The following is a 21,616-nucleotide window of genomic DNA, read 5'->3' as shown; positions in this document are numbered from 1 at the left end:
TGGTCAAAATCTGAAAGGTATTTTATGCACATGAGATATTTTAGAACGAAGATGCCACCTGTTGGTGCATAAAAGCCACTGAATTTACTATGCACAAAACTAAAGAGAGAGTGGCCCTATTCTTTAATTTATAAATGATTTCAATATATAAACACCATTTTTAAATGAGGGCTTAGTTGTATCTATGTCTCCAGACTTAATCTTGTCACTGTAGTAAAACTTCATTGTTACCATTATTGTCCTCAGTAGGGTAGGAGCTTGGGGCCAGCTGGGTGGTGGCAGAGGTTGGGAAGACTAGGATGTGTGTACAGGAAGCATCCTGAGGTGTGTTCAGCTGCGAGGTCTGCAAGTTCAAAGCAGTACTGCGGCCAAACACTGAGCCCATGGTCACTGCATCTGGACACAAACATTTAACAGTACAGCGAAGGTGAAGTGTCTATCTAAACATTTGTTGAAATTAGCTTTGAAATAGAAATATTCCATCTACTGTATATGTAATATCATAATTATGTGATTATATATGTGTATTTCTGATTAATGTATCACTATTTTAAGTTAATTTACACTTTTTATTATTTGCAAAATCATGTTTTGTACCTCATCTATGTCTAAACTAAACCAAACATCCCTACTGTTGTAACTGACAGATGAAGTGGACAGGCTACTAACCAGGCATGATCACTAAGGAGCCCTGCGGCTCCATGGCTACCAGGCAGGCGCTGAGAATAGTGGGGGAGTCAGCAGCTGAGATCCCACACATTCGACAGGCCTCCCTCAGCTGGCGCCCTATTGAATGGAGAGAGTGCTCCCCAAGGAGAGAGCTCCAGTCTAGAAGAGAGAGAGAGAGAGGGTGGGAGGTGCATGTGTGAGAGGGAGAACAAGATCAAAGCAGAGAGGGGGAGAGACATGAAAAGTGTTTTAGTGGGGTACAAGATGGAACTAAACCAAATTACAAGCATCCCAGCATCCATTTGAGCAGACAGACTTATTAGATAGACTTTAATGTGTAAAGGACCACAGACGAAAGTCCTATGTACAGATCTTTCCAAATGAATAGGGGGGGGGCTGAGTTTGCGTGTGTTAGTGTGGAAGCTTCACACTTCCTCTAATTTATACCTGCAATATATCACTTGGGGAATTGAAGTGATAACGATCATAAAGTAATGCTTTATCTAAAGACTTGCAATAAATAGCACTGTATATTTCATATGAACTTAAGTTTTATTCACCCAGACAGGCTGAGTTACTCACCCTTAAGTTCCCCATGCCCCAGTCTGCCAAGTCGACCAATCACAATCCTCCATGGCAGTGATGTCATCTGGATGATACCAATACACCACTCCCACAGCTTCTGTAGCCCCATCTTCCTGGCTGATACTTTTGGACGCCGCGCTCTGAAGTAAAGAAAATAAATAAATAAATACGTAAAGACATGAAAATAATAAATATAGAACAATTAAAAGGAGTACATAAACAACTGTCCATACCTGTTAGGTACATCAATGTTGATAATACAGGTCTCCAGGAGCTCTCCTTGTTGGTCGGTACAGGACACCAGGATCCAGCGCTGGTCATGTGATAGACAGTATCCAACAAACAGCACATTGTATTTGGGAGGAATTTCTGCCCATATCTCTCCTTGTTCTGGCTGCTTGGCACGGGTTGGACCAAGGACGAATGGGGGACAGTACATCTGCACTGGGCTGGGATGCTGCAGGAGGAAAATCAAGAGCATGAGCAAGTATATTACAATGTTTTTCAGCATATGTGAAGAGAAGAATATGATTGCTAAGGATTGCATTTTTAGGCCTACCTCTGGACTCTTAAGCACAGAATTGACAGTGGACACCGGCCCAAAGCCAGTCAGGGACTTGATATGTGTTTGCTGGGGCATCAGACGTCTGCATTGGGAGTAACAGGAGAAAGCCAGGGAGCGCAGGTGTTGCAGGTACAAATGGCTCTCCCCACTAGCAGGCTGGAGAAGATACTGGCATGGTACCACCTAAATGGAATGGAATAAAAAAAATGATGTTCACAAGAGGACTGCAGTATTTCAGGCAAGTCTACAGTTTGATTATGTTTAATCCTAGCCAGAGTAAATCAAAGAATACCTGTAGCATCAGTGCTGGTCTCATCGTCTCAGGCAAAGTCTGCAGCATCTCTGTGTAGGAGCGAAGAAGCCCCAGTAGCCAAATGCTTCCTGCCTCTACATCATCACCCTCCTCTTCTTCTCCCCCTTCATTTCTTGATCCATTTGAGCTGAGAAAAGCATCCACTATGTAAATAACTATAGCTGGTGGGTTGGTGTGACTCTCCATCGAGTCAGCCTCAGTGGGGATGCCAATTCTGGCTTGCTCCGCAGTGCTGAAAGACCAAGAGAAATGTTTTAATTGTGCTTTTGTGGAATAAAATGTGGGATGAAGTAACACCTTAGTAATCTGCAGCTTACAGTTCAGGGGGTTCTGCTGGTGTGTTGGCTGGCAGTGTGGTACTAGAAGGCCCTTTAGACTCGCTGGTTCCTCCATGGGTCGTCTCCCCCATCAGGCCTGAGACTGCTCCAGCCGGAGTCGAAGTATTTGCTGAACTGAGAGTCCCCGCAGCTTGTTCTGCATCAGCGGTCCAACCTTGAGGCTGGCCAGCAGGGGCAGGCTGGGTTGAGGATGTGGGGTTTATGGGAGGCTGAACTTTGGGAGGCAACAGGAGACTGCTGTCCAAAAGAAGGCCTGATAGCTGGGGACCTGCAAGAGAGATTATTATACTTACAAACTATCCATGAAGGATGATCCATTCAGCAATAACTGAGATGGTATCAAGAGATTATGTAATAAAAAATACAACTGAAGCGTCTAAGTGAGATTTTATATAAGATTAGATCCAATTGGATTGGATAAAACAAGATTAGTCTGTTTCATTATGTTCACCTAGCTGCTGCTTGCAGGCATAAGCGTAAAGTTTAAGTTTGCTGAGGTTGTCGGTGTGTTGCTGTCCAGCCCAGGGTCCAGTCAGCCACTGGTCCACGCCCAGCTCCTCCAGCTTTTCTGGCTCCACTTCCTCCCCCACACGCACAATGCCATCCCTGGACACCTTGGCCAGAGGACGATGCTTCCCGAGGCGGCATGTCTGTAAATGGAGTCATTCTCTCATTAGAAACACTTATCAGTGTGCACACTTCAGTGCAATGTGATTCAAATATTCATTTAAATTCTAACAAGCTTCTGAATCAAATCTCCTACCTCATAGACAGCACTGAGCTCCTGAAAGAAGGCCCGAGCTGCAGCCAGCAGAGAGGGACTATTGGGACACAGCACCACATATGCCACATCCCGCTGCCCACCATAAGGCTCCAGCAGCAACTTCTCCCAGAAGGGCAATGCCAATGGGGACAACGCTAAGAAGTCGCGCTCCCGGTCATAGCCGAGTAACACTGTAGGGATGGGCAAGGGCTCCGGTGACTCCTCCGAACCTTAGAAAAACGCAAATTGTGAGATTTTTAGTTGGCTACAGTAAGTAATGATGATCTCACTCCACAAATTGTTTCAAACATTTTATAGTACTACAGGTGACTCTCAACTGACCGTAAGAGCCCCTTCCAGCCATCTTATGGAACTGCTGCCAAGTGAGTGGACCCTGAACATGCTGGATGTTTTCCCAGGTCCGCCCTGTTCTCTTCTTCTGGATGGCGTCCTGCAGGAAAGGCTGCAGCGAAAGCAGCATACGGACCATATCTTGGGACGACAACATGCTCATGTCCACCACTGTGGAAAAGAGCAGAGACACACACACACACACACACACACACACACACACACACACACACACACACACACACACACACATAAACACACACACACAAACACACACATAGAAAGGATACATGAGCACATGATAACAAGAGTCTGTACTCCAAATAAACAAATAAACACACATAAAACACATCAATACAAAATTTAGATCACATTAAGGAAACATAATGTAATGTAATGTAAATATAATATTCCCACAAAAATCTTTCTGATCAGTTAAACAGAATTTCATTTAAGAGATTTTGTCCCATACTATCCAAAGGATGCACTGCGGTTTATATCATTTAAATCCTTTATTTTGCAGCCAAATGATGCTTCTTACCATTAGTATGAGGCCAAGAGTGAAGAGCTGTACTTCTGACAACAGCTGGATCCACTTTCCCTCCCGTGGAATTATCTACATACTGCAGTCCCTGTTCCAGAGCATTATAACACTCCACACAGGCATCGCTCCCATCTGCCCACTGCTTTTCAGACATCCAGCTTTGGAGCAGTGCCCCCTTGCGGCCATGGCAGGAACAGCTTATAGGGAGATGCAGTGATGCCAGGGAAGAAATAGGTTGGGAGCACTGTTCCTGCAGTAGGACCATGATTGAGGGAGAAGCAGGAGCTGCATCCTGGGGCCGCTTGGCTCTTGGATCTCCCATAGTCGGGTCCCGCCGGCAAAGAGCCAGCCTCCTCTCAGCTGCCCGGCCTACCTCAGATGACCGACCATAAATATCCAGCTCATCTTCAAGGAAGAGGCCTGTACCATGGGCTAACCGCCTGTTCACAATGGCACTAAAGCCACACATACAGCGGTACTGATCCTCACAGGTGGAATCAGGAATATACACCCCCACATCTGCTCCTTTGACATTCATATTGCAGGCACAGATACAGCAGCTGTCAAAGTTGCGATCCTTGAAAACATTGAGGACGGAGTCTGAGAGCAGGAGGATAGAGTACAGGCTGTGGGCCTCAGGCAGGGAGGGTCCTGGCCGAGCTAGGGGGTCTACTGAGCTAAGAGGCAGGCTGGTGGAGGGGGTGGAGACCGGGGAGCTAAGCTCAGTACCATCCTGCTTCACTGAACCTTGCCCAGAGCTTGCAGTGTTAAATCCCCTCGGTGTACGTGGAGTGCGTGGAGTTGGCACAGAGAAACGAGGAGTGGCAGGAGAAGGGAGGATGCCAACAGTGGTGCTCACAGAGGCAGTGGTGGCGCTCATCTGGCCGTACTCTTGGTCTGTGAGGGTGTTGACACTGGGGACGTTTCTGGAAAAAATATATATTGGAGAAAACAAAAACAAATAGTAAGATAGACAAAAAAGATGACTCTGTCTGGGGAGCAGCTGTTTAAGGTCATGCTGCTCTTTACACACAAACAGAGCACAACCATCCTTAGAGCACTGCACTCTTTTCTAGTGAGGTTAAAAGTCAACATAGTTATTCCTAAAAGACCACATACAGTACTCCAGCACTACATTTTATAAATCTTAATTAATTTCATTTATATCAAAGATCTCTTGGTCACAAAAGCTTGTCATAGCTGACTACTCACGTGTATCCGTCCCTGATGAAAGCGGTGTTCTGAGGATGCATGACCGTGGAGAAATGCTCCATTTTGGGCATGAGAGACCAGGATGGACGGTAGTAGCATTGCTCAGGAATTTTGAGTGGCGGCAGACTCTGGCTAGGTAGGCAGGTAAGTGGAGCAAACATGGAGGAGCCTATCTGTGGCTGAACAGAGAGGTAAGAAGTTGGTCATTTAGTAGCAAAGAGACTTTTGATTTTATTGTACTGAGTGGAAATAATCAGGTGGGAATTCATAACAATTTTTGATATTATAAGATGTGTTTCATATATGTATCTAATAAGTGTGTCTGACAGGATTGGAGGTACAGAAGCACAGAGTAAACCAGGTTGAATTTAATAAAGAATTATTGGAGACAACAGAGGGATTAAAGAGGAGGCAGCTTCACTTAATTTGACCCAGTGGCCACATTATAGGGTCTAAAGTATTTTAGACTGTTTAGCTAAAGATATTGTAAAGTATTGAATGAAGCCATTGTCCTTCACCTCCTGAGCTCAGTTTTAGAAATGGTTCCTTTCTCACCAACAGTGCAATCCAATGGGACTTTGTTGTGGTGGAGGTAGCTCTACTGGAGACTAGAGAACTTTTTTAGTAGAGGCTAATTAAAAAGTTATTTTGTGGTCCAATTATGCACACTTGAAATTCAGGAAATGAATTACCACTACACCACCAGCAACTCAAGGCGTGATCCAACAGATTTAATGCAATATTTAACCATCTTCATGAATATAACAAGACATGCTGGAACAGGCAACATTTATAGTTTCATTAATTTTTTTTGTGATCATGTGCTCACTGTGGTCTTTACTTGCTAGCTTGAAGAATTCTGGCTAACCAACTCTGATATGTTTCATTTACGAGGCAGAACTCCCAACACAAATTAGCACTGAATAGATGTTTATTATTTACACCAGTTGCTATTGAGTCACTTCAGATCTATTCTAATGTTAAAATGAACCTTTTAATCTTGTGTGCATGTTTTACATGTTGAGTTGCACTGACAATACTTGTTGTGTGGAGGAGCTGGGTGTTTGGGTTAATGAGCAGATGCACCAAATACTGCCACTAAGTGCATTCTACTATAATTAGCATTTCCCAGCATACAGTACAGCGCCTGCAGTCAGTATACAGATGTCTGACTCATAACACAGAGATAGTTAATTAGTGAGCTACAGGTATTACTGAAACAATTCCAACATTATATGTGAGTCTGAACAGCTGCTGAGTAGCTCGCTGCCAGTTAGTCACCACTTCCTTCTATAGACTGCTCCTTGATGACATCATTTGATTTCAGTAATTTATGAAAGTCATTAACCCTTGTGTTGTCCTCGAGTCAAGGAAGGAAGGGAGGAAGAAGGAAGGGAGGAAGGAGGGATGGAAGGGAGGAAGAAGGAAGGAAAGGAGGGAGGGAGGAAGGAAGGAAAGAAAGGAGGAAGGAAGGGAGGAAGAAGGAAGGAAGGGAGGAAGGAGGAAGAAGGAAGGAAAGGAGGAAGGAAGGAAGGATGGAAGGGTGGAAGAAGGAAGGAAAGGAGGAAGAAGGAAGGAAAGGAGGGAGGGAGGGAGGGAGGAAGGAAGGAAGGAATGAAGGAAGGACAGATGGGAGGAAGGAAGGGAGGAAAGGAAAGAAGTGAGGGAGGAAGGAAAGGAAGGAATGAAGGATGGAGGAAAGAAGGACTGAAGGAAGGACGGAGGGAGGGAGGGAGAAAGGAAAAGAGGAAGGGAGGAAGGAAAGAAAGAAGGAAGAAAGGGGGATGGAGAAAAGAGAGAATGAGGGAGGGAGGAAGGAAGAGAGGGAGGAAAGAAGGAACAGTCAAAACAGATGGGGTCAATTTGACCCGGGAGGACGACACAAAGGTTAAAGAGTCCATGTTGCTCTATTCACATACTTTAGTGGAATATTTTTCAGTTCACACTTAAATGCATGACACACTAAATACAATGTGGTATTTGCTGTAAATCAGGTACCAATTCAGAATGTCCATATTTCTCCTCACCTTGAAATCCTCCTGCCTGGGACTGATCATGCCCTCGTCCATCTCCATCCTGTATTCAGTATGCTGGGCGGAAGCTAAAGGGGGAAGGTGGTCAGCTGCTCCACTTGGTACAGGGGGCTCCTGGCTCGGGGTGTCACGATACGTCATGATGGGAGAGAAGGCTGGATGCTGCTCTAGAGAAGGTGGGGTGGGGAACATCCGCTGGAGGTCTGCTACTGCTGAAAGGATACAGAAATGGTGAAAGAGATGGAGAGAGGAGGAGAAACAAAACATTTTAGTTTACAGAAGTTAGAGATAGATATAAATGTATTTCATAGAGATTTTAAAACTAAATACTTATCAAAGAGACTCACTTGATGGATAAGGTACTGCAACTCTCCCTTCCTTCCCCAGAGGGCGATCTTCTGCAGACACTGGCAGCTTGGTTGAGTGCTGGTTGGGGTAAACAGTCTACAAATTATTACACATAACAATAGAGGATCAGTTTTATCAGTATAATATTTTTAGTGCTTCAGAAAATATTGAAGCATGTCATACTGATGGGATAATTATAGAATTGACATTAGTGCCTTCTGTGTTTCAACAAAATCTTATAGTGGAAGAACTGTTTGTTTTTCCCATGAGCTCCCATTATTTTGACTAGAAATTCAATTATAAAATAGAAAGAGGATACAGTACATGTGATATGCAACAAATAAACCATGATGTCTCACCCCTAGTTCCTCCTCATCTTCATCAAATATGTTGTCCAGATCAGAGATGTTGACTACCAGGTCTTTTTCTCTGGTCAGAGAAGGATTGGCTTTGGCAGCTGCGTCATCCTGACTCGATTCATCTAAAACACACAAACAACTTTAGGCCAACTGCTAAAAAAATCATATAATAATGAAACTCTGAAATATGGTTTGCAAGCAATATACTGTAGAGCAGGGGTGTCAAACATAAGGCCCGAGGGCCAAAACCGGCCCGCCAAGGGATCCAATCTGGCCCACTGGATACATTTGCAAAGTATGAAAATTGAAAGAAAGAAAAGTAATTCTGGTTTTTCCACCCTGACCAGAATACATGTGGTCATATTTAAAACACTGATATATTGAAAATTGTGCAAAAATATTGTCAATAAGCAGCTTCTGTTCAAAATAATCTGCAAAAAACTGAGACATAATATTGTTGAAATTTCACTAACACATCTCCGGCTTTTCATCTGTTTGTAAATAGATGGTTTATTATAGTGAAGTTATCATTTAAAGGTTATTATTCAATGGTTTTACTCGTCCGGCCCACTTGAGATCAAATTGAGCCGTTTGTGGCCCTTGAACCAAAATGAGTTTGACACCTCTGCTGTAGAGTATGCATATGATGTTGAAGTTGAAGGTTGCATCCTACCTGATTTTGGAGCAGAGTTGAAAATAGACATAGCGTCTTTGCCATCAGGCAGTGCACCATTACTGGTGATTTCTTCCCCCTGGTGGATAAAAGAGAAGAAAAGTCTCAATTCACTTCCTGATACATTCTGCAAAATGAAAAGCCAAAAGTTCCCCTTTTTTAAAGAAAGATTGTGTGAATAAGATGAATCACATGATGTTAGTATTGGTGCATAAGCTTGGCAGAAAAAAATAACTCTTCTTGAGGAACTAAGTGTCGCTTTTATGGACAATTATTTCACCATTTAGTATTGGACAGGTAGTGTACAGTGGGTTTCTAGAGCTTATTTAGGTCTTGCTGCAAACAGCTGTTCATCACCATGAGTGACGCCCTCACAAAGAAGTAGTTATATGACCCATGGTTGTTATAAAATATTGATTCTACTGCGTTGTGTTTTAAGCTGTGTGTGTACCTTGGCCTTCTTGCTGGGTTCTCGCCCTTGACTCTTTAATCTCTTGGAAGTGGAGAAAGTGTATTCAATGTCTCCTTCCTTAAAGTCGTAGGGATCATCCCCGGGCTCCCGTAGCACCTCCACAACTGGCTGCTGGAACAAACCCAAAGTTTGGACGTGGTCCCTCACCCTCTCCTCTGAGATTTTAAATCTCTTGTGGGTCTGTGTGTATAGTCTGAAAGAGACAAAGAGACGAAGGCAATCAATTAATGTGCAGTGGTGGTAGCATTTAATCCTTCTTTTGTGTCCTCATATCGCATATCTAATCTCATATCTCCAGGATAACCCACATACTTTCAATGGATGTGTCACACAGTAGCTCCAGCACTACCTGACTAACATAATACACACCCCCAAATCCCCCACATTGCTGATGTTTAATGTCTAGTATGATTCTGGTCTAGGTAGCATTGTGTCACATATTTCCAGTACCCTTATAATCTGCCTTCATTCTATGCAATCATCCACCATACACCCACACACAACCAACACTGCTGCCATTGTGTCCCTCTCCTACCTCTTTAGCGGAATTCCCTCAGCGGCTGTGTCTGTCTTCACTTCCTCTAATAAATCAGTGGGGAGTTCTGTGGATCTGCAGTCAGTCTTATCAGACCTGGGAGTCCTGAAACCTCTCCACCAGCCAGCCCCATTCTCCCTCAGCTTCAGCAGAGCTGAATACGCAGCTGTCTCACTGGTGATCATCCCCAGCCCTGACACCCCGTCTGGACAGACGTGCATATCCACAGGCCCGTCCAGGACCTCTGGGTCCTGCACCCGGGGATGAGGGCTGAGTGTAGGAGGAAGTGGCGACATTGGTGAAAGGAGGAGGGATTCTGAAGCTTTCCTGCCATTGGAGAGAGGCTTAGGATACTTGCAGTTTGTCAGAGTAGCTAAAGGCTCCAAGGGTGGCTCCAGCGCCACAAGATCACCAAGCTGGGGCCCTCCTGGTGAGTCCTGTTCCAGAGTGGCCTCCTGCGTGACAGACACACGGTGGTGGAACGAGATCATAGCTGGCCTCTTGGACTGTTTATCGGCCTTCTCTGTCTTGTCACTGGTCTTGTGTTTGGGCAGGGAGGGAGGGTATAATGACGGGCCAGAGGACTGAGTGGTATTGGCACTAGTCTGGGGGTTGGCAGTGGATGTTGTAGTCATATTCAACTTCTGCTGCTTCAACCTGCAACACAGTCAAATAAAAACCCTGTAAATAACCTGCTTCATGGTAACATAATATATACCCCAATGCTTGTTTAATGACACTTCTCTCCCAGAGAAACAAACTATTAGCTGATTACAATAGAAATGTTGTTTTAATCTCACAACAAAGAGTCTTTGAGCTGCCAAAGCTTTCACTCATTTTTTTTTATTTTTCCCTTCTTTTTAAATCCCATTCAATGCATCCCAGTTCAGCCAGCAAAGCCTTTTCAAACAGCTGTAATGCTTTTGAGATAAAAGGTTTTGATTTGCTACACAGCAGCATCTCTTTTCTGATGAACAGCAATAGTCTTTGATTTTACTTCATTTTAGACTTAGGTCTGAACATTTCCTGGGCAAAGTAAGAATTGAAAATATTTAAATATGTTTTATGTAATAAACATAAAAACAAGGCTAGTAAAAACAGCTTGAGTGTAGCTCTGTGGTACCTGGAGCAGCTGCAGGGTGCTCTCGCTCCCAGATCGTTGAAGTCCCATGTGGTTACTCCATTTGGCACTTCCGTCTTCGGCATCACGTCAGTCCGCTGATTTCGTCTGCAGGGAAGAAACAATAACATGAGGGCGCCAGCTCGGTCGCATCATTGCACTTCAATAATAATCATGGCAAACAGGGGAAACGGACCCAGCAATGGTAGAAGTGACTTACACATGCTGAGGATGGTTGAGATAGCATTCCCTCCAGGCCTGATGGACCACATGGCAAGACAGTTTCTTCACAGAATGCTTTGGGCTGATGCTGGTGACCCCCATGCTGCTGTCTGGTGTTGGGACACTGGAGACGGAAGTCACGAAGCCACTGTCCGCTGGGAAAGATGGAGAGGAAACAAACATTTATTTGATTTATTTTTGGTGTTAGTGGCCTGTTACATATTTTAAATGGATGTAGTTCAGACTGTGCAACTAATTATCAACATATATGTATAACATTTTATTAAATGTCCCGTAAGTGCATGCAGGAAGGTGTGTGTGTGTGTGTGTGTTTGTTACCTGAGCAGGGCTGCTCTGGAGACGTTGGCGGTGTGAGGGGCACACTGCAGTGGTTCTGCTCTCTGGTGAGGCCCAGAGCTGCAGGAAGAGGTGGAGGTTGCTCCACTGGCAGGTCCCCCTGGGCAATCAGCACAAGAGCAGCTGGATAGGTCATCCTTACTCCACCTGTGAAGATGAAAAAAGGAATATTATACACTGTGAAGATACAACAGACTGGCCACTGCAGAGTTCATTGAAACTGTAGTTATATTTTTAGTATGTAACATCCAATTCTAGTGGAGAAAATGATATGTGTCCCAGTAGTAAAGATACGGTATATGCTCCTTATCCATGAATGAAATCAGGCACATTCTCTTGCGTTGCTCAAATGAAACATATCTAAAATCATTTCAAGCAGCCAAGACTAGACACGGTTTCCTCTTTAGACGCCACTAGTATCCATGAGTTTTGATTATAATCAGGTCAAACCATCGCTTTGGGATCAGACTGATTAGACAAAGCTGTTAAGAGTAACTCCCTGGAGCTTCTACCTCATCTTCCCTATCTTAACTTTCTGTCTTTCTCACTCCCTCCCCTCCCCTCCTCTCCTCTCCTCTCCTCCCTTCAGTTCATTCCCTCTTCGGTGCTAAAAGACTGTGAAGATCATTGCAGCCAAAATGCACTTCACTTACACCCCATCCACTAATACCAAAGCTTAAACTACCTTGGAGTCCACATGGAGGCTGATGGTAATCAATGTGATGTTGCTCCCTCATGGTTTGCTGGAGTAGAGCAACATCACGGTGTGTGGTCTAATGTGTTTTTATTGCTGTTCTCAGGCTGAAAAGATCTCCAGCGAGCTTTTTTTATGTGCTGCTATGTGATCATTTCATAAACAGAGAGTGTGGACTCACTGTACAAAGGATATCTAAATACTGGGTGAGATAAAGCACCTTCTACATCATTTTAAATCCACCCACAAACACTTTTTTCCATACCTACGATGACCTCCACCGCCACGTGACAGTTGCGATCATAGGCCTGGCTCGCTTCTTCTTTTTCCTTCTCTCCACTTCCCTCTTTCTGCTGAAGTACCATGGGGTAGAAGTAACTCCACTCCTCCATCAGCTTCCGTGTTGCCGGGTCACTCATCTTGTAGGCCTGACCCGTTAGAGTGCCGCTCAGGCCGTACGGGCTCAGGATCACTGCAGAGAAAGATGTGAAAGATTGTTTTGTTCACCAATGAAAGCAAAAGCAAACGATTTCATGCAGCATGGTGTAATTACTCATTTGAGGGATTATTATAAAGTGGTTTTAATCAGATTTTTTCTCTATTTCTTGATTGCCTTGACCTTATTCTAATTGGTACTTGCACCATATATTTTGTGAAGTGCTTTATAAGCATGTTTTTATATTAATGTATAAACATAAACAGAACTCTACAAGCATGAGATCATTTTTATATAATCTTCATACAATCAGGAACTTTACCAGTAATTAGTAGTGGTGGAACGCAGTACATTTACTCAGGTTTTTTACTTAAGTATAATTTTGAGGTATTTGCACTTTACTTGAGTTTAAACGTTCATGATATCTTACACTTCTCCTCCAGTTCAGAGGGAAATGTTGTACTTTTTACTCTGAATTTATTTAGAAGCTATGGTTAAATTACAGTAAGTCAAATGTTGCAATATATAAAATAGTTTAGATTACACATTCATGCATGAGTATAATCAATATAATATGAAATAGGGAATATTTTCTGCATTGAGTACATTTTGTTAATAATACTTTTACTCAAGTGACTTGTAATGGAGTTTTCTTAAAGTGTGGTATTGCTATTTGATCATCACAGATCTTAATAATGTTCATATTCTGGTTAGTGTGGTGTCTTATGCTTGTATTGTACATAATCATCATTTATGCAGTGTTGGATACATACTTTTGTTGTGTTGTGTGTATTACCTTGTACTGGCGTGATGGAGGTCTGAGCGAGGCGGATGTGATGTTCTGTGATGTGGTACGCAGGCTGGTGCTGGGCGATCTCCACACTCGTGCACACGTTGCTCTCCCCATGGAGGAAGAAGGAGAAGGAGCATGATAGGTGTTCACTGGGGAAAGAAGAAGAAAGCAGAGGTTTAGATCATGAGACGGCAGGAAGGGGGAAGAACAGTGAGCTGATCATACAAACATGTGTTCAGAGCTTCAGTAGGAGTTTGCCTCATTTACCTACACAGCTGTTGACATAATTAAATTGAGATTTAAATTGAATTAAAATTAAATTTCAATTATGTTAAACTTGAGATTAAATGAACCCATAAATCACATCCATTGAAAAACTATTGTACAGTATGAATATGCTGGTCATGACAGATGATGAGTGCTTTTCTCCAAACACAAATTTAGAGAACACACTCAGACTCAGTGTCTTTGTGAAAGCCTTGCTGAGCTCTACCAACATTGATCATCTTCATCGTTTCCCACATAAGCTCTTTATTGCAGGTATAAATCCTCATTTGCTTATGACTGATTGTCGTGGCTACATGTTTACATATGCGGCGCTCTCTTTATTACACAGCCTAGGCGTAGTTCATCATGCATAGCTCTTTTTTTTTAATCACAAAGGGGTAATTGTTGGGGCTCTTATTGCAATCTATATACCAGTGGGCGGGCTGGACATCATTAATACTAAGACGGCTTCATTGATGTATATTTTTAATCTATAAAGCTCCTTACAACCTTTGTTATACATCAGTCTGACAATAAAGTCAGCAGGTACTGTAATCTCCTTGTGATTACCCTGCTGCCTATGCAATATCTCCTTTGCCCTGAGGGAGCTGGACCTCCATTTGAGCCGTAATGGATCATCAAATTCAATAAAATGGCCAGTTCCACAGTCACTCATGGGCAGAACTAAAACACTATCTTGAGGGAGCCTGATACCGTGGCGTGGACCGTGACAGCCTCCAGATGGCGCTGAGTGCAACCAAAAAGCAACAAGACAATTTCTCTGCTTCATAAACATCCCTGATGCTCCTGGAGGAAAAAACATGCCATCATAACAGCAGGTGGTTTGAGCACAGTTCTGCACAATCACAGGAGGAATAGCAGCGTATACATATGCATGCGACAAAACGGGCACAAGGAGCATGTCGACTTCACACCTATCGTACAAACACACACACACACACACACACACACACATACTCCTGCACAGATAAAAAAGCACAATTCCGTCATCTCCGCAATTTACATCTCTACAGCCCATCAGTTGAAACACTTTCAATGTCACTGCCCCCCCAACCTTGTCCTCAGTGCATCATTACACCATATGAAGAGCTATATATAGCTGCATGGGGAAGTTCAGGGGAAACAGCTGCAAGTAGTAGTACAAATCCAGCTAACTGCCATACACATATGTATAAACAACACATATTAACATTTAGGGAACTTTAGCGTTACCACATGCTCTAATTATCTTCTGGCTGTGTTCAAGCAGTAAAAGTCAGAAATGAATGTGATTTCAGGGTGCCAAAGAAAAAACACTTTGTTTTTTAAGGTGTTTTTTTTTTGGCTGATCAACTAATTGTTTGATTTGATGTATTTCACTATGTCATCCCTCATGTCTGCACTAAAGTCATACTGTTACAGTCCTCCATAGATTAAATAAGGCCAGGAAATGAAGCATTTATTTCCCTCTCATGTTCATAATTCTGTTTATATTGTTATTAAATCTTTTTATGAGTTGTGTGCGCACTGATCGGGACTGATGAGTGTACAAAGACATCTTCCTCAAGACCCCACAGAAAGCGGCAGCTCCAGCCAAACAGCAGGGAATTACTAATGCTCTTTATCTCACTTTCTCCATCTTATAATCAGACAGGTAGCATCAGAATCAGTGGTTGGATATGTTTGATATTTCAGCTGGAATTAGTGTTGTTCACCTTTATACTGTCAATTACTTCTAGCCATGTATGTTATGATAAAGCAAAGCTCCTAGTGAAGATGATTAAAAACGTTTAATATTGTAATAACAAATTTGCAAAAATGATAACTCTAGATCTATTACACTATTATCACTGCAATTACGTGCTATTAAATGTGAGTCTGGAATGAGCAGAACTACAAAAAGAGCATCAAACTGTAGGTTGACGCAGCTGAGAGATTGATGCTCCCTGTCCTTTTACAAAGGGCATTTTCCTGCACAGTAAGCGGGTGTGAGTGTGTGAACACACAGGGCTTCTTGCCTCCTCAGGGACATTTGTGCAGTCGGCATATCGTGTGTGTGTGTGTGTGTGTGTGTGTGTGTGTGTGTGTGTGTGTGTGTGTGTGTGTGTGTGTGTGTGTGTGTGTGGGAACAGTGGACAGAGATGTGAGGCAGCTGTGTATGCAGGGCTGTATGAGTACAGGTATTAATAAATGAAGAGGAGTGATGGCTGAGACTCGCTTCAGGGCTGACAGTATTGGAGAGAGATGGAGAGAAGGAAAGGGAGAGTGAGAGGGGGGAGTTGAGGGGGCTGAGAAAAATAAGTGAGAGTGAGGAGAAAGAAAGGAGGAAGACCAGAGTAGAAAGAAACACAGGAATGGTAGAAGAGGGAGAGAGAGTGAGCACTAGCGGTAGAAAAATTAAGCAAACGCATGAATCAGACTGACATGAAAAGGGAAAATAGATGGGTAGGGAGGAAATTTAGAGGACAAGGAAAGAAAGATACAGTATAAAATGAAGAGTGAGAGCGGAACGAGAGTGAGAGAAAGAGGAGGTGAATAATTCAGTGCCATGCAGTGCAATTGCTGCACACATATCGATGAGATCAGAGTTTTAATGGTTGGCTACTGAGCACAATTTTATGGTGAAATCAATCAGGGAATGTCGAGCAGGAGAAGCACCCACACAGACACATCACGTACTGTCCTCGTGTGAAAACTGTGCATGCGTGTCTGTTTCATTTGGCTTCATATAGTATGTGTGTGAGTTAACAACATAGATTCAGTTACATGTAGGCATCATGTGTGTACAAATGTGCATGTGTGTGAGTGTGTGCATGCAGAGGAAGACACACATGTGTGCACATAAACCCAGTTATTATAACAGCCTGTGAATACATATGTGTACATTGCACGCATGTTTGAATTCCACTAACAAGAAATAAGGAAAATGGATTCATTCATGTGACAACGTGTCTTTTCACCCCGTCACAGCGCTACCAGCCAGCCAGCCAGCAGGGGCTCTGGTTAATGTCCGACATGCATCATGGACTTGACACACATGCATCTGTGTGTACAATCACATGCACACAACATAACAACTGTTATCTTGGTTGTCGGAATGGTGCTCATGTCTTACCCGGAGGGAGAAAAAAAGAAGATATAAACAGAAAATGGCTCTCAGATTAAAGGAGACAGAAAGCAATAAACAGTAAAACAAGACACACAAAGCTTCTGTTTCCACTGTTGCAGGCGTCGGGAGCCGATGTGATAACTGCGTATTGTGTTTACATCATTACAATCATGAGCAGACATGATCAGATTTTCTTTCAAATCTCCTCAATCTGTGCGTCTAATGATTAGTTTGCCACCACAGTTATGAGATATCTTCAGCATTCTAGCAGCGTGACCTTTCCTACTCAATCTGAACACATCTCTTGGAAACACCACTGCTCTGTTATACAAGCACTAATGTACAGGATGTTTATCCTCATGTAAGCTCTTGCATGTACACAGATCCTCCAAAAGTCCTTCAACTGCACTTATACACAATAACTTTATTCCATTCAAACAAATCGTGCCAATCTACCCAACATGCATGATATGCTCCGTCTAATGCAGGTGTGTGTATATGCTCCTGCAATCACACTTTATACACGCGTACACACCACTATTAACACGAACATAAGGGGGATGCAGACAGCTTGATGTATTATTCAGTGGCCCCCTGTGGGTGGCTTTAGCCAGTGCTGCTATCACAATGTTTGTGCTCAAACACTGTTCTAACTACTTATATGGATTCACAATGAAAATGTGCCATGATCAAGGACACAAAGTGCACATACTCATTGCCCTTTCTATAGGCACAAGATGCAGGAAAAATGTAGAGGAATTTTGCAATTGAAATTAGATTTACTGATAATCAATAGAAATAGCAGAAAAAGACTTTGGTTACTTTGTCATCGGGCTATTCCCACACAAATGCTGCCAAATGGAAAAGCCTGAGTCCCAAACCTCAGTGCCAACATCAGTGCCAGCTACCACTGGCTTTACCTTCATATCTGTGGTCCTAATTAAAAAAGAGGAAAAGGAAATGTTAATAGGCTGTTACTGTGATGTATCATCTTCCTCTCTATTGATTTAAGTGTCTTTTTTCCTCTCCTCTCTCTCTCTCTCTCTCTCTCTCTCTCTCACACACACTCTAAGTGTGCTTACCTGGTAATATTAGAAATCTGGGGGATAGCTCATCACGTGTTCTCTGCTTTTTGTCCCAGGGGAGACCCATTACACATGTAGAACAACATGTTTCAAAGGGTAAAATGCAAAGAGTTCAGAAAAACAAATATTTAACAAGGGTCTCATGAATGAAACCATGTGGCTCTCCTGAACTGGTGTCTTACAAAAACACAGATTTTCATTACATTGTTAATTGTAACAAACAAATCAGATATTGTCTCATTTTTCTCCAGCACATTACTGGTATGATATGTTTATGAGTCACAGTGCATGTATTCAATCAGTAATAGTCAATGACTGCAGAAGTGGTGGTATGGTTTCTATTGTTATGTGTTTTTTCCAACAGACACATGTCGTCTGTTTCAGTGTGCATTTACACAGACGGGTTTTGATGTGGATCCTTTGAAAGAAAAAAAAAATGCTGCAACTATAAAGACAGATTCAACTCTCTACCTGAACCCACCTTGTAAAGACCTGCAGCATTACAGCCAAAGCAGTGTGGTCCTAATGGATCAGACCATATAAATGACTTAGTTAGTTTTCCAGTTTTAAAATGAAATGCACGAAGAAGAAGACAAACAATGAGTAGAACAATGGAGCAGATGTATTCTTCTTCATGGTGCTAGATTCCTCCTTTCTCAATTCAAACGCTCTAATTTAAAGCTCTTGACTTTTATTGGGGTGTTTTCCACAAGTAGTATTTTTGGTCAGTCCACCAATCCAACTTTCATTGACTGATTTATCCTCATTCATCTAGTCTGCTTATCAGTCTGCAGGTTTACATCAATCACCCACTCAAGGGGCCATTTTCATCGTGAGTGACCTTAAATCAGCTGGTCCCTGAGTCAACTAATGAGAGATCATAAGAAAAGACCAGACTCAATTCACCCATCAAATGTTTCCAATTTTCATGCCGATAACAATATTTATTTGACTAACTTTCAATTACCATACAGATAAATCCCTGATAAGCCTGTATTTAACCATTTTGTACAAAACACATCACATTGTTTTGAATGAAGATGCTAAATGAGGTACAGGAATGTGTTTCTATGTCTCTGTGCTACTGGGAGTTGAGGGAAAGCCCTTGAAAGTGCCAGGAGAACAATTTATCCAAACATACCAGTATGAACAAAATTAGGTCAGTGGACAATTTCTTCTTTTTAATTTTATTTTTTTGAAACTTTTTGTTTCATCTTGTTTCTCTGATGTTTAAAATTACTTTTTATTGAATTTATACTTGAGTACAATCCCCTTGGCTTCCTTCCTCACTTGCATATATTCATTTAGTGTTGAAATGACATGACATCTTATTGCTCAAACAAATGAACAATAAACAAACTCTTGGCATTGGTAAATATATCATAGAATTCTAATCTGAGGTGCATCCTTGGTGCTTTGAATGTAGGAATATGAAAGGCAAAGGAACAGGGGGGAGAAAAGAGGTGATGTTTAAATATATATATTCTTTTTTTTTACCGGAGATTCCTGTGACCTTGGGATGTGGCCTAATACCAAATGTCTGTTGCCTAGGAGATGGCTAATATCTCAATGTCAATGGTCCCTGGAGAGGAGAGGAGAGGAGAGGAGAGGAGAGGAGAGGAGAGAGAGGAGGAGAGGAGAGGAGAGGAGAGGAGAGGAGAGGAGAGGAGAGGAGAGGAGAGGAGAGGAGAGGAGAGGAGAGGAAGGAGAGGAGAGGAGAGGAGAGAGAGGAGGAGAGAGGAGAGGAAGGAGAGGAGAGGAGAGAGAGGAGGAGAGGAGAGGAGAGGAGAGGAGAGGAGAGGAGAGGAGAGGAGAGGAGAGGAGAGGAGAGGAGAGGAGAGGAGATGAGAGGAAGGAGAGGAGAGGAAGGAGAGGAGAGGAAAGGAGAGGAAAGGAGAGGAGAGGAGAGGATAGGATAGGATAGGAGAGGAGAGGAGAGGAGAGGAGAGGAGAGGAGAGGAAGGAGAGGAGAGGAGAGGAGAGGAGAGGAGAGGAGAGGAGAGGAGAGGAGAGGAGAGGAGAGGAGAGGAGAGGAGAGGAAAGGAGAGGAAAGGAGAGGAGATGAGAGGAGAGGAGAGGAGAGAGAGGAGAGAGAGGAGAGGAAAGGAGAGGAGAGGAGAGGAGAGGAGATGAGAGGAAGGAGAGGAGAGGAAAGGAGAGGAAAGGAGAGGAAAGGAGAGGAGAGGATAGGAGAGGAGAGGAGAGGAGATGAGAGGAGAGGAGAGGAGAGGAGAGGAGAGGAGAGGAGAGAGAGGAGAGAGAGGAGGAGAGGAGAGGAGAGGAGAGGAGAGGAGAGGAGAGGAGAGGAGAGGAGAGGAGAGGAGAGGAGAGGAGATGAGAGGAAGGAGAGGAGAGGAAAGGAGAGGAAAGGAGAGGAGAGGATAGGAGAGGAGAGGAGATGAGAGGAGAGGAGAGGAGAGGAGAGGAGAGGAGAGGAGAGGAGAGGAGAGGAGAGGAGAGGAGAGGAGAGGAGAGAGAGGAGAGAGAGGAGGAGAGGAGAGGAGAGGAGAGGAGAGGAGAGGAGAGGAGAGGAGAGGAGAGGAGAGGAGAGGAGAGGAGAGGAGAGGAGAGGAGAGGAGAGAGTAGCTTAAACAGGCAATACAACTTGTTTCTGTTTCATGGTCAAGTACCAGAGGACATCTCTGTTATGCTGTGAAATATGAACATTATTTATGCATGAGTGTACAGCCATTAATGCAAATGAAAGCCCCAAGATTAACAAATATACTGTGTACTGTACTTGGCATGCATAGAATTGACTGAACTAATGAGAGGGACAGACTCCAATACATCCATTCAGCCGTCTATAGTGATGATTAATTTACGACCCCCCACCTTCTCTGATCCCCATCACCCCACTACACACACTGAGCCTCCTCCCTGTCCTCTGTATCCATGTAACTCTCTCTTTCTCTCGCTCCCCTCAGCGTCTGATGCAATCCATTACCAACCCAGAGTGCTTTCCTCCCATTCAGACACAAAGAGAGCAGGAGTGTTGGGGTGGGGGGTTGGGGTGGGTGATTGGGAATTTTCTTCTGGATGTGCCATTCCTCCCCATGCCCTGGGGACACATATGAGATAAACACTAGATAAGCCTGACAAAGGCAGCAGTGCCAAGACACAGGGGTTGGCACGAGTGAGGGGACATGGCATGGATGTTAGCACTGAAGCGCCCCCTGTTGGGGATAAAAGGCACAGTATGGAAGAGCAGAAGAGACAAAGAAGCTGGTTACAGCTGAGGCAGGAGGTCAGAGTATGCCCAACTGAGTAATGCTTCCTTGTGGCATGAAAACACTGATGGCTAGAGATCTGCAGGGGGTTCCTCAGTCTCACACTGTCAATTGTGGGGCAACACTGCTATTCTGGGAACGAATGATGATGATGATGATGTGTGTGTATGTGTGCATGCATGTGTGTATCTGTGTTTTTGGCAACACATGTTTGCATGTGTGCTGGAAGCTAGCAGTGGGGAAATGTGGAAAGAAAAAGCGTCACAGTTCACTTACACAACGTGACACATGCAACAGCGGCAGAGCGCAAGTATGAAATGTACGACATAAGATTTCTATTTGTTTATGTCTGAGGGTTCAATAATATTTCACTTCTTCTCCCTCTCTGTCTCTCCTTCCAGGATGTTCAATAATTCACAGACAGCACAAGTCAGGGTTGGCTCAGCAGGGGGCGTGCCAGCTGACAACATATTCATATAGAGCTGTCAAAATGAAGAGGAATTACATGATGCACAAGACACACACACATTCGCATGTAAATCT

General features: G+C 43.4%; 1 protein-coding gene across 2 annotated transcripts in view; it reads right to left on the bottom strand.

The window, feature by feature from the left end:
• Positions 1-21,616, bottom strand: part of LOC133995034 (mediator of RNA polymerase II transcription subunit 13-like) — an 88,003-nt gene that overhangs the window by 6,310 nt on the left and 60,077 nt on the right. Inside the window, exons 5-27 of one of the 2 annotated variants that reach the window (XM_062434304.1) lie at positions 13,386-13,531; positions 12,419-12,625; positions 11,442-11,606; positions 11,101-11,257; positions 10,884-10,988; positions 9,761-10,417; positions 9,205-9,418; positions 8,754-8,832; positions 8,081-8,202; positions 7,721-7,799; positions 7,368-7,585; positions 5,341-5,519; positions 4,126-5,054; positions 3,576-3,755; positions 3,234-3,463; positions 2,922-3,120; positions 2,450-2,738; positions 2,112-2,364; positions 1,814-2,002; positions 1,488-1,711; positions 1,252-1,394; positions 670-828; positions 232-396 (exon numbers count right to left, since the gene is read on the bottom strand). In XM_062434304.1, the coding sequence (XP_062290288.1) occupies positions 232-396; positions 670-828; positions 1,252-1,394; positions 1,488-1,711; positions 1,814-2,002; positions 2,112-2,364; positions 2,450-2,738; positions 2,922-3,120; positions 3,234-3,463; positions 3,576-3,755; positions 4,126-5,054; positions 5,341-5,519; positions 7,368-7,585; positions 7,721-7,799; positions 8,081-8,202; positions 8,754-8,832; positions 9,205-9,418; positions 9,761-10,417; positions 10,884-10,988; positions 11,101-11,257; positions 11,442-11,606; positions 12,419-12,625; positions 13,386-13,531 (5,288 nt within the window). The remainder of the gene's footprint in view (positions 1-231; positions 397-669; positions 829-1,251; positions 1,395-1,487; positions 1,712-1,813; positions 2,003-2,111; positions 2,365-2,449; positions 2,739-2,921; positions 3,121-3,233; positions 3,464-3,575; positions 3,756-4,125; positions 5,055-5,340; positions 5,520-7,367; positions 7,586-7,720; positions 7,800-8,080; positions 8,203-8,753; positions 8,833-9,204; positions 9,419-9,760; positions 10,418-10,883; positions 10,989-11,100; positions 11,258-11,441; positions 11,607-12,418; positions 12,626-13,385; positions 13,532-21,616) is intronic. The other variant, XM_062434305.1, reaches the window with a different exon arrangement.

The sequence above is a fragment of the Scomber scombrus genome, chromosome 15 (genome assembly GCF_963691925.1).
Source record: "Scomber scombrus chromosome 15, fScoSco1.1, whole genome shotgun sequence".
NCBI classification, from domain to species: domain Eukaryota; kingdom Metazoa; phylum Chordata; class Actinopteri; order Scombriformes; family Scombridae; genus Scomber; species Scomber scombrus.
Note: the sequence above shows the minus strand (reverse complement) of the source record. Positions and strands in the feature narration are given on the sequence as shown.